The sequence below is a fragment of the Molothrus aeneus genome, chromosome 3, assembly GCF_037042795.1.
Source record: "Molothrus aeneus isolate 106 chromosome 3, BPBGC_Maene_1.0, whole genome shotgun sequence".
Classification (NCBI taxonomy): domain Eukaryota; kingdom Metazoa; phylum Chordata; class Aves; order Passeriformes; family Icteridae; genus Molothrus; species Molothrus aeneus.
Window position 1 is genome coordinate 41,793,255 of NC_089648.1, and position 12,911 is coordinate 41,806,165.

Sequence of the window (12,911 nt, forward strand, 5' to 3'; positions counted from 1 at the left end):
ATGGTCATTAAGGTCCTTTCCAACCCACAATATTCTATGATTCTAATATGATTCCATGAGTAGAGAGAAGAAGAAAAGAAAAAAAGGGGAAAAAAGAATCTGGAACTTTTCTTTGCATCTCTCCATAGAGACAAACAGTGCTTTGCCAGGCATTTAGGGATTTCTTTTTCTGCTTGACTGTAACAGCAATTATAATTAATCTCTACTATAAGTTCATTCATAACTCAGTCAGAAAAAAAAATCAAAGACTTTATTTGTATGAGAAACACAGTTAAGAATTTTCTACATTTTTTTTGTTGGGTAGAAAGGATTAACGTTTGTAAGTAGTACAGCTTCCATTTAGTATAATTACATTTTCATAGTGGTAGTTCTTTCAGTTACTTCTATAGAACATCAGAATCTAGACATTTCTGATATTTGCATTATTCTTAGATTAGTAGCAGGGGTGGTAATTAAAAGGTTTGGTATATCCAAATTCTACTTTTATAACCAAACATTGAGTTTCAGGTTTTGCTGCTTAAACCTGCCTCAGGTGATGTTAGACTTGGCTTCTTTCTAGCTCAGGTGGCTTAATTTATTAAATAAGTAAATAAATATTAAGAATCTGAAGGCCCTATGAACTATCCCAGCAGCTTATGGCCAACACCCCTGTGACAATAATTGAATTCCACCACACAGCCTCTTCCCCTTGCTAAAAGCACTTTCTAAACCTTCTATAATCTGTTGGCTATCGGTTACTTTTAAAAAGCCTCAGAAAGATGATTCTTTTAAAGAAATCATAATCATTTAAGGGGAACAAGCACCAGGACTGGAAAATAAGTCATTACATCTATTTCATTTGTAAGAAGGAGTTTGCAAGGTTCAAAAGAATAAAACAACCTCAGAAGAATTGCAGTAGTACTTAAAAATGGCCCACAGGCAGTTTCAGTCATAGTTACTAAAGTATTTCCATTTTCAGACCTACAACAGCAGAAAAAGAGTCTCTCACTTATTCAGACCAATAGAGGAAACTACTGCTCCTACAGCTCTCCAGCTTCTGTTTATAGGCAACCCTGGAAATTTTGCTTAAATTTTTGTTTGCTTTCTAAATTTCCTAGAAATTATTTCTTAATCGGCTCTCAAGCAGTTTCTTTTTTTTTATATAAAATGGTAGTTGAACTAAGACAAACACATAGGTAAAATGTAGAAGAAAAGAATCTAGCAAAATCTATAGTTTAAAATAGATTTACAAGTGCTTGAATTCCTTGATTGGACTTGGCTGATTAAGGATATACTGTCCTTGAACACTACCATAACACCACCAGCGAAAGCAAATCAGAATGAACATCATTATTCTCTTGTTCAAAGGCACAAAATCCCAAATCAACAAATCTGAAGGGACAGATCTAGCACAGAAACAAATATAACACAAGAATACTTATTCAGATCTGAAAACAATGACCAACATATTTGTTTTAATAACACTTTGTCATTTAAAGAATCTATGTTTAAAATAGCAATTTCTTCTTTCCGTCGAAATATCAGCCGGATGCCACACAAATAATTTTGATTTCTGCATTAATTTGTGCATGATTATTTAATTGCTGGAGCAAACTGAAAACAGCAGGAGCTCTGTCTCAAGTTCATTAATTTTACAGGATAGTAAATGAAAGGCCTTATTCCATGATTGCTTTTGCATATACTACTGTCAAGACTTCAGTAGAAGGATCTACATTAAGTAATGGAAGACATTTATCGAGCAGAATTTTCCTCTGTAATTTCCTAATCACTCTGTAACATTTCTTTGTAAGCACCTTCAACATTCACATAGTTTATTTTCATGCTGAAATAAATTAATACAAGACAGTTTGCAAAAAAAAATCCTTGTTAATAGTTTATTGCTAATAGTTTCTTCTCAGTAGGTGCACAATTACATCTTGTTGGTTTTCTTTTAAAATGATGGATTGAAGATTATTTGTTGGTAGGCTAACAGACAAAAAAAATCAAGTCAAGAACTTGATTAAAGATCTCCACTTTGGCTGATTTTTTTTTTTTCCCAAGGGACTGCTTTGGAAACACCCCTGAACACTTGAAACCCATTTTCATTTGAAGGATACAATTCCCAAGACACTCCATGGCACTCATGTCCAATCTGTGTAAACTCACTTCAGAATTTGATCCCAGCAAGAAATGAGTGCTAGTAAGCAACTCAAAGAGAAATTCCTCATTGATTTGTATTCATAAAACCCAGCAGACAAAGCTAAGCAGAAACTAGTCTTTCAAGAAGTGGAAATCAGCTGATTAGTCCAGAAAATGAAAGACATTAATAATATGATACATTTGGATTTTTTCAAGAAACTCTGGATTGTTTTTGCTTAAATTTGCTTAATTTTGCTTAAATTATATTTATATTTTTGCAAATGTATATAAATTTTTAATGCAACTCATCCTTTTTATACAAAGATGAATGTATTTTTATATCTATGCACTGTGGGCAAAATCTTAGTGGCTGAACTTGAAACCCTAGATTATGGCATTTAAATTAAAAAAAAAAAAACACCCCAAAAACAAAAGAACAAATCACCAGTATGTACTCTGAGAAAACAGTTTGAAATACACAGAAGAAAAGCCTACCCAACTGCCAGAAGATCATATATATACTTTGTAGGACAAGTCAAACTTTCAAGCGACTTACTTTAGCCTCCAAATGTACTTTCCTACATATGTCAGATAATCTAATGCATCATTTCCTAGCAGAAAACCTCTAAAACCAGCTGTGAGCAAAAGCAGTAAGTACTGGAACATAGATGTAAAGCCTTTTGCTTTTTAACCATCATTCTCCTAGACACTTCTAATGCGTGGGTCAAGGATGGATGGACCCCCAAATACGACAAGAATATCTGTATGTCTGCTTTGAGTGTTATTTGATAATTATTACAGCTACTTGATACAAACAGTTCCCTCTGGACAAGCTGTCACAGCTGCCTTAAATGTTTATCACAGGCATGTTTGCAATCACTCACAGAGGCTTGATTCTATCCATGCATGGACTCTCCATGGACAGGGACATTTCTTGTCAAGCAAAGGTGAAATAGATTTTAGTTCTCCAAATACTCCTGCTTTACATCCAAAAACACTACCTGAAAATTTCTGAGTAAACCTGATACCAGAGTATAAGAGAGACATGAACATATGGAGCAGGTCCAGCAAAGGATCAAAGACGATTAAGGGATAAGAGCATCTGAAACACAAGGAGAGACTGAGAGTGCTGGTATCATTCAGTCAGGGAAAGAAAAGGCTCAGGAGGGATTTTATCAATGTGTACAAAATATCTAATGGGGTGATTAGGGAAAAAAGATGACAAACTAAGAATTGTATCCAGTGAAAACACAGGAGGCAGGGTGCAAAATTGAAGTACAGGGAATTCCTTTAAAGGAGAGAGAAAAACTTTCTTACTGAAAGGACGACTGCATACCGAAATTGAAATACTGAATCTTTGAATCTCCTTCCTTGGAGATACACAAAACCCAGTGAACCTGTCCATGAGCAGTCTGCTCTGGCTGACCTTGCTTTGAGCAATGGGGCTGCAGTCAAGAACTTGCAGAGGTCCTTTCCAACTCAGCTATTCTCTGTTTCTGTGACTAGAACCTGCAGAAGGCTAAGAGAAGCAACTGAGCAGTAGACAGGGAGATGGATTTGCACAGGTTTTAACTAGTAAGAAGTGGTAATAGGCTATCTTTTTTCCACAAAATTCTGATAATTTATCCCTTTCTGCCCTCTCCTCCTTTCCCTCATTCATTAATATATTTTACAAAGTCAAAAATCGTATTTGTCAACTGAAATTCTCAGACCTGTCATGCAATATCTATAACTGCTTTCTGTCTGCTCTGTTTAGATTATAAACATTGCAAAAAGGCAAGCTCAAAACGCTGCAGAGACTGGACAGTCGAAATCACTAATCATATTTTTGGGGATATACAAGTGAAAATGAACAGTTTTCTGTGGGAAATTGATATTTGAGAGAAAGAGACATTTCTTTCATATATATATACTAGAAAGGTGAAGCTAAAAAAGAACTTAAACATGTTTTTTAAAAAAATTTAGAATAGACACATAGTGTTAAAAAATTCATTTCTCTTAGTAATTCGTCACTATTTTAAAGATGGTAAAAATTATAAAGAGGAGCAGCTTTTGCAGATTTTTCTCAGTGTGGTAACACTCAGTTCAAACTCCTCCTACACATTCACTTGGGTGCTATGTACCACACTGATCTGGGATTTAAACATTTTATCTCTAGAAGAAGATTTATATCAAAGACAATATAAACAGTTCATACAGTACGTATTTTTCTATCAGGGCCTATAAAATACACATTTTTACCTTCAATAGAAAAGGATCAGCTCATTAGGCTCATATTCTGTAAACAGCTTGGAAATGTATACCAAACAAGTCAGTGAAAATTCATACCCAGAAGCAGATGGTGAGAATAGCAAAGCTAAGCAAAGAGAGGCTTAATTGCAAATTTCTACCCAACTAAGCAAAACGGTGGTATTCTACATTCACAGGCATTATGTTCAGAAAGGGAGGCATCACCATGCAGGTTGAGGCAGGGGACAGCCCTTGTGTGTCATACATCAGGCCAATGACTACTTGGAGAATTGCCACCAATTAAGCAGCATTCGTATACAGCTGGCATCGACTTCACAGTGCTGCACGCTACGTAAAATTTTATTGCTTGCTCTCTTGCCAAAAGCAACACATCTAATGTTTTTTCTGTAGAATTAAAAATCAACAGGAGATTTAAAGTTGGCCTGCTAAAAGAAGACAAGTAATTAAATTTACTCTGGTACAGTTCTCATTTAGAATGAGCCAAATTAACACTGACTAGAAAAGGTGTGTGAGAAATATAGTCACACTGTTACAAAGTTTCAATTTATTCCTACTTCTCTGCCTCATGATATTAAAAAACAGAGTATTCCTTTTTGTCACCAAAAAAGGAATACTGATGACAGAAAAATGCATTTAATCCCTGAAAATACTGGTACAGTGACTGTAATGATTGCTATTATAGACTTTCCCTAGGCATGAGCATGTATTTCATGTTGCAATAAGATTTTGCTGCTTTAAATGACAAAATCATTGATGTAATTCACCATTTAATCTGAATAAATTACATATCTGTGGAAAGTGAGGAAAAGTCTAAGACTTGGTACCATGTACGTCCAGAACCTACTAATTCACTATTTTCATTAAATTTCAACATAACAGAAAAAAACCCCAAAACAACCCAAATCTTTCCAATAGTCAGGAATTGGAAAAATCTCAAAGATGGACAAAGTGCAATTTCACGAAAAGGATTCTACATTTTTAAATTCAGCATTAAAACATAAAGCTCTCCTGTGGAAGGAAAGAAGTAACATCAGCTTCCAGGATGGCTCAGTCAGCATACACCAAAATTTACTTGCTACCCTTTTAAAGTCATATAAAGTAAATCTCTTGTAAGATCTTATTTTAACTTCTATAAAAGTCAATATGGGTTTTGGGGAAAAGATTGCTTTAAGAGCCTTGACAATATTATCATGCAACATGATGGACAATACCCATTTACTGAAGGCCTTCAATAGAAGAGTCATCGTTTAAGCAGGAGCAGAGGAAAAAAAACCCAGACAGACACAAATGTTACTGAGAACTGCTGCTCACTGAGAACTGTTACCTTCTGGGCGCTCCATCCTCATGTGGTTGAATAATGACCACTTTTACTGTCACCGACGTGCGCAAGAGGTCGATCATTTGCTCGTGGGTCAGAGTTGCCACAGCTACTTTACAGATCTCGACCAGGCGGCTCCCCTGCCGCAGGCCTGCTTTCCATGCAAATCCAAAGGGCTCCACGTCTGCCACTATCCCTTCAAAGTTCACGTGGAATCCCAGCTGGCCCAGCCCATTTCTCCTCAGGGTCATTTCCGTGGTTTCGCATCCTCTGGTCACTATCTGAGGAAGCACCAGATTGTTACACCATTGTCAAGGCACACAAACATTATAAAGTTATGTATGGCTTGATATTGCCTATCTTTAATATACTAATATTAAATTATCTTAACATTATGTTTGAATGAAGGTTTCTGCATAAAACAAAGTCAATGACATGTTTCACAATGCTAAAAATCTTCCATCTCCAGGGCAGGCAGCCTGACCCATGTCAAGTTCTTCCCCCTTGTCTAATGTTAACACAATGCCATTTATATCCTACCAAAAACTTTACAGGTGGTTTAGTTTCAAAACACAAAGCAAGAAAAATGTGGCCTGCCAATTACTTCGTTCTTTTTTGGCTGACTGCAGGTGTGCAGACATTTTATATTCAGCATTAAACAGTATTAAACCTGAGATATAACATGGGTCAAATTGAGTGAAGTGCCTCAGTTCTAGCGGCTTGTTTTCCTTGAGAACATAGCAATGAAGAAAATATTAATTTATTTTGCTTCATAGGCAGATTCCTAACTACTGTTATCTCCAGATGAGGATATCACTAAAATGGGATGAGAGTTTCCATGTCACTGGGAAACTTAGAAATGAAAAAAATTACTTTCCTCATATTCAGTGAAAAGTAACTGTAATTATACAGAGCAGCCAAAATCCTTCAAATTCAGATTTTGCTAAGCAGCCTCATTTCTATATGCTGTGAAACAAGTTCTCACCAGTTTTGCCATGTAAATCATAATCATACAACAGCCTGTAAGCTGGGATACTGCGCCACACTCAGAAGACAAAATTCTAGCCTGCATTACAAGGAAGTTTGAGAGTTACCCCAGCCTTGCCTTTTGTCAGTGTCATGAAACCAGATTGTATTTAGCTTTATTAGTTCAATTAGAACAAAAGCTTAACCACTATGAAACATTATCAAAGAACAAAGTGCCACAAACCCATGAGTTATTTTAACTTTGCTGATCTGGTGTATGCTCATGCTTTTAACCTGTGAGGTAAGTAAATACAATTAGCCCTCATTCATTAAGGGATAATCTTCTGGGAACTGTGAAATATTGGAGATATTGCAAGGATCAGATATTCTGAGTATTATTGATTGGAAATTCTGATTCATAATCTTTCCAGTTATTTCTGAAGATGTAGGATTTCAAAGTTAAAATGTGAAACTCATTATTGAGATGTCAAAAATGCACTGAGGAGGCTTTGTTTACCAAGTCAGGTTCTGAGTTTTCATAACAAAAACAAAACAGCTATTTCCTTTGTCATTTGTCAGCTCTGAGGTTTTAGTGTAGTTTAGAAACTTTCCTTTTAAAGTAGAACTTTCTATTGTGCTTATAACTCTGCATATAGTATTAGAACTACATAGCATACTGGAAACTTTAACATACTGTTAACCTAGCTCTCTTACAACTAAATTTCAGTAAGAAAAAAAACTTCCATAATTTGTAACCCAGATAAGTGAAAATGAAATTTTCAGCTCTTCATCAGCTATGCTTCCATCACAAGTTTTGAAAATATAAATTTAGTCATGCAGTGAAAAGACGAACATGCTATTACAGGCAGGAGCCCAGCTGAGGGATGGAATTTTATCCTTATTAAACTACATAATATTCTTTTTTGGGGACTGACACCTCTTTATCATTGTGCCACAATTATAGACTACTGCAAAATGAATGCACCAGCCAAAGTATATGGATTTCTCCAACTGAGAGCATTCAAAATCTCTTCTTCAAGTTAGTTAAATATTCAAAAGTTAAAAGGTAAAAAAGATAAAGATTCCTGCCAAAGACTCATCTATTCCCAATGGGAAGTATTCCAGGAGATCTAGTCCTCCCCAAGTGTATATTCCCTAAAAGGTAACACTGCATATTACATAGTAATGTCACATTAAACATAGTGCCGCTCCACTTCAAAACACAGCATTCTGCTGACTTGGTTGCAGCTTCACTGATCTTGTGGCCACAAATGAAATAAGAGCTGGCTTCTCTGAAAGCACTTAAAACAGATAAAAGACAGAGATCCTGTAAGTGCCATGAAGAAGATGAAGCAACACAACCCTCCAAGTCAATCTATAGCTTGCTGCTTTTTCTATTCTCTATAACTAGATCTTCTCCCCCACAAATACAGATTTGTCTAGACTGAGAAGTTACAGCTCTTTTTTCAGTCCTAGACTGACTGTTTCAGTTCAAACTAAAATCATGGTCTCAGCCAGCTTTTTGCACCTTTTCTTAATCTGGATATTCAGTTGTCCTTTTTACCGGCATGATTTAAATCCAAGCAATAAAGTCTAGTTATTTCTTTGGCAATCTCATTTAGCAATTACAATGTTCTACTCACTAGTTCTAAGAAATGCTTTAACTCATGACTGAAAAGGGTTAATCATCTGGTCACTGAAGATTGATATTACATCACAATTTGAGCTTTCATGTTTAGCATCTGCTGGCACATATGGCTGTTAACCTCATCTGTGTTTTGAGTCACTTGAAAGGTTTTTAAAGTTTGCACATGAAGTGTGGCATCAGAGTTTTAAATACTTTTTAGTGGTTCTAACGGTTCTCTACCAAATATATTTAAGGACTGTAGAAAGCATTTAATGTGATAAATCAACCAGGAAATAACATCAAAAGGCAGCTTTCAAAAGAGAGGAAGAAGCAGGAGAAAATGAGAAAAAGATGAGGCAAGAAACATGGACAAAAAATGTTTTAAAACAAGTATTGATAGTTAACTCTTATTTAGTATGAAAGTTGGATAGGTAGCAGGGGAAGAAAAGGCAGGCAGAGTTCATGGAATAGACACTTGAAGTTAATATTCAGGTAAACTTAGTAAGAGCTGATGTTAAATTTGAGGCTTAAAATCAATTTGTCATTATTTAACCCCATATCTGGCCATAACAAAGAGGAAGAAGTAAAGTAAACATAGACAAACATTTCATTTTGTGGTTTTAATAACCAAATCTTAAAGATCTGTCTTTAGGAACATGGGTTATCTCCAGGCTTTGCAAAACTGAGTAAATGCAAAATAGCAAAAAAAAAAAGTCACTGATGACAGCAGAACTTTTCACTAGAACTTTAAATCTTGTTTTTCGCTTGCGTTAAGAAATTTATACTGCTTGGTTAACAAGACCTAATGGGAGCACTATTTTCTAGAAGGGAAATACCTGTCTAAGGAAAGTGAAACTGAAGACATCAATTGAAAAGGATAATATAATAGTGGCAAGAAGAGTCTAAAGACATTCAGCTCTTGAAATAGCAATTGTACTTTGGAAGAAAGTTATTATTTAGAGCATGATATTAAGCAATGCTAAATGAGACTGCAGTACTAGAGAGGCCCTAAATCATCAGCTGCAATCCAACTATTCCAGTGTGAAATCTGTAAGCAGACTGAATTCTTTTCAGTGCCGAGCCTTCCAACAGAAGAAACCCCTAAGACCATCTAAATCACTTAAATTAAGATCAAAGAGTGAAGTGCAACCGCTAGATGCATCAGCACATTTACCTTGGAGTTATTGTCATTTCATTTGGATTGACTGAAATAGCTACAGTACAGTAGTACTGACATGGTCATCAAGTGTCTGAAAAACTTTATCTCCAGTCAGCTGTTAAAAGTGGCATTAGTTGGTGTAGTTTTCTTTACTTCCTGCACTTTCTCAGTACAGAGGAACAAATCAGCAGAACCACTTACATAAAATTCTCTGCTAATATTCTCACAGGTTATTACAAAAAGTATATTTTACATACTAAGATTTTATAAATTTTTTTAATTAATTGTACTTCTACCTACAAGGGTGTGATTTGAGAACAGGCTACAGTAAGAGGTGGCAAAAGCTTTTCAGTCCTGATTTCAACACTGGAACCACCCATGGCCTTGGGCAAGTTATTAGCTTAATGGTATCGAAAACCTTACCCCTGAAAAACAGGTTGATAACATTTATCTCCCATGCTGTTGTGAAGATTACTATTTGTAATGCTCTCTGAAGACCAAAACCACTCCTGAACTATAAACACAGAACATTTTTAATTATATCTCAGAGGAGATGTAGACAAATAACTATTCATAAAAAAAGTGGAATTCCAGTTTAGAAACTGTACTTACTTCAAGTCTTTGAACAATCTCTCTGATGTCTTCAGTACAATTATCTGCTGCAGACAGAAGAATACATTCTCCTCTTTCATAAAATATTTTGATGCTCATTAATCCAGATGTCCATCCAATAACATCTCTGCAGGAGCAGTTAAACACAACATTTTTTGATTCCTTTTCAATCAACATGATAAACTCATTGGAAATCCCGAGGAGACATTCAATGTCAGCAGACTGGCCAAAATCTCGGGCAATCACATTCCACATAATCGCTCCAACACTGAATAGATGTGCATCTTTCCTTGGTTTCACTTTTTCCTTCTTTTTTGCCCCTAAAGTAATAAAGCTGAACTTGGCTGAAGTATCCACTGTAGCTGTGGTCACAAAGTTTTCTGCCAGATCTTTCAAGTATTCTTGACGTGTCCTTGTGGCCATGGCTCGAAATTTTTCCGACTTATGTGCTGCATTTTCAGCATTAATAACTTTGGCTAAAAGGAAGTCCCTAAAGACTGCAGACTTGGGGAAAGTTACTCCTTTGGGAATGGGTGGACCAAATGAGGGAACATCTTTTGATCGTGAAACACCAACACTGGAAATAGAAGGAAAAAACAATGAACAAAACAATTAATTCCCTAAAAAAAAAAAATCACATGATAAGCAGAACTGTGATCTCTGCAATCCATTTACAGAACTAAGTACAGCTTTGACATGCCAATTTGCAGACATTTCAGACACATCAAAGAAAACTGATTGTCAGTTTTAGAATGGCTTTCTTCTTTTAAAGATATAAAGGACATTATGGAGGTATCTTGCTAAAACAAAAAATATAGAAGATAACTTCTTAGGGTGTCAACATCTCCTTTCAGGAATGTAATAAATATTAAAATGAATTGTGAGAAATAAAGGAGAGAAGTATTTTTAAAAATTATTTTTATGTAAATCTGTCATTTCAGCTGTCACTCAGTTGCATCATCTTAAAACTAAGCAATGTAAAAACAGAAACAGAAAATAATTTTTATCCTCAGATCCTCTTCTACAATGAAGTTTGAATTCAATGAAAAAACATTGGTGTCAAATGTGACTATAATGAAGCATTCTCCACCTGTTTAAGCTGCCTACTCTATGCTCATAAAATTGGAAAACACAATTCTTGATCTAGACAGTTCACATCCAAATGTAAGAAAAAATAGGAATTTTTCCTAATTGATACAATTGCACCTCTAATGGATTGATACAAACATAATGTATTTCAACTGAAAAATAATTTCAAAATACTGCACACAGTAGGTACTACTACTATTTCCTTGACTGAAATATAGTCAAATTTGGGATGACAGATAGTTTAATAGTAAGAAAAGTATAATTCAGGAAATGTCATGTATTAATCAACACAAAGCAGTTACTGAAATGAAATCAAGTCCTAAAAGATAGTTTAAGTTCTAGTAGACTGCTAAAAGACAGTAACATGACCCACCCTCATGATGTAATTTAATTTAATTCTAAACAATGAATAAATAACATTTATAAATATAGCTCTGTAATTATACTTCATGCCTTTATCACTACTTGCACAATTGCCAATCCATTCACAAATGTGATTTCCACCTTGGATACCTTGCTAAAATTCATGATGCAGTAACTTAAATTATTTTAAACAGTTAAAAGAATCTGAAATTTATGGGTTTTTTCCATTCTCCAAAAGTCTTTGTTTATGTGCTTAAAAGCTATGACTCATCATATTGTCATACTCAGGGATTCATACAGGTTAAAGGACCTTCTGAAATGCTTTAAATCATTTTCTTTAAAAAAAGGAAACATGCAATACAAATTCTAAATTAATTTCTATTGGTGGGTCTGCAAATCTTATTTTCACTAACTTGTTATATCCCCATTCTGTGGCCATAAATCAGCAACATGGAATTCTGCACATGCCCCTTTGAGTCTACAAATTGTGCGCCATATCTCTATATGTGTGCAAGGGACACACTGGGGTTTCAAATTCACAGGAAGTGCAGCAGAAATTTTAAAATTGAGAACATAATAGCCATAAGAAATACAAAACATCCAGAAAACAGAGTTGCATTGTAGTCTAAGTAACAAACTTAAAAGGCTCTACTCACCTATAACACACATTTTCAGTGCATGGATTATGCACTTTGACAATGACAAATACATGTTGAAAGTGGGAACGAATATTTTTTGGAGTAAAAGGAAGTGCTCCTGGTTCTTGGAAGACAATGGTAACTATGTCATTTCCTATATGCCTTTTCCTTAGCAGCTAGACAAGAAACATGCATTGAAAAATTAGTTATTAAAAAATAAATTTAAAAAATCATAAATTCATCAGCTTAGGGAAAAAAAAAACCAAGCCAAACCAATAAAAATAAAGCATAATTTTTCAGAAGTAACTTTTATTGCATCATGGAGAACAACATGTAAAGGATGTCAGAACTGCAAAAATATAGGGAAAGGAAATCAGGCTAAGTTCACAAAAATGCTAATGAATTTTCTCACATCCCCACACTAGTTATCCATAGTTTCTGCTCATTTATATTTTACTCTATAAGAAAAATGTGTTTCTCTTATTCTTACTAATGCAGCACTTCAGTAATAAAAAAGCATTGCATCACTTGACATTTCTCACTATCCAGAAAACTGTACATCCATTCCCTCTTTACAGTGTAATATTTGTCTCTATATTAAAAATATAATATTGCTTCTATGTCTCAATAAAACTTCCTTTTCCATGTCATAACACTATTAAATATTGTCCTTAATATTATGATCTTAATTTAGAAAAAAATATCATGAACATCCATCACAAATGTTAACAACTGCATACTTGAGGAACAGAACCAAGACTCATGGAGAAA

General features: G+C 34.9%; 1 protein-coding gene across 4 annotated transcripts in view; it reads right to left on the reverse strand.

Annotated features, from left to right (window-relative positions):
• The window catches only part of SIPA1L2 (signal induced proliferation associated 1 like 2), a 124,080-nt gene that overhangs the window by 35,960 nt on the left and 75,209 nt on the right, over positions 1 to 12,911 (reverse strand). For all 4 annotated transcript variants that reach the window (XM_066546766.1, XM_066546765.1, XM_066546764.1 and 1 more), the window contains exons 8-10: positions 12,159 to 12,316; positions 10,051 to 10,627; positions 5,693 to 5,967 (exon numbers count right to left, since the gene is read on the reverse strand). In XM_066546766.1, coding sequence (XP_066402863.1) covers positions 5,693 to 5,967; positions 10,051 to 10,627; positions 12,159 to 12,316 — 1,010 coding nt within the window. The remainder of the gene's footprint in view (positions 1 to 5,692; positions 5,968 to 10,050; positions 10,628 to 12,158; positions 12,317 to 12,911) is intronic.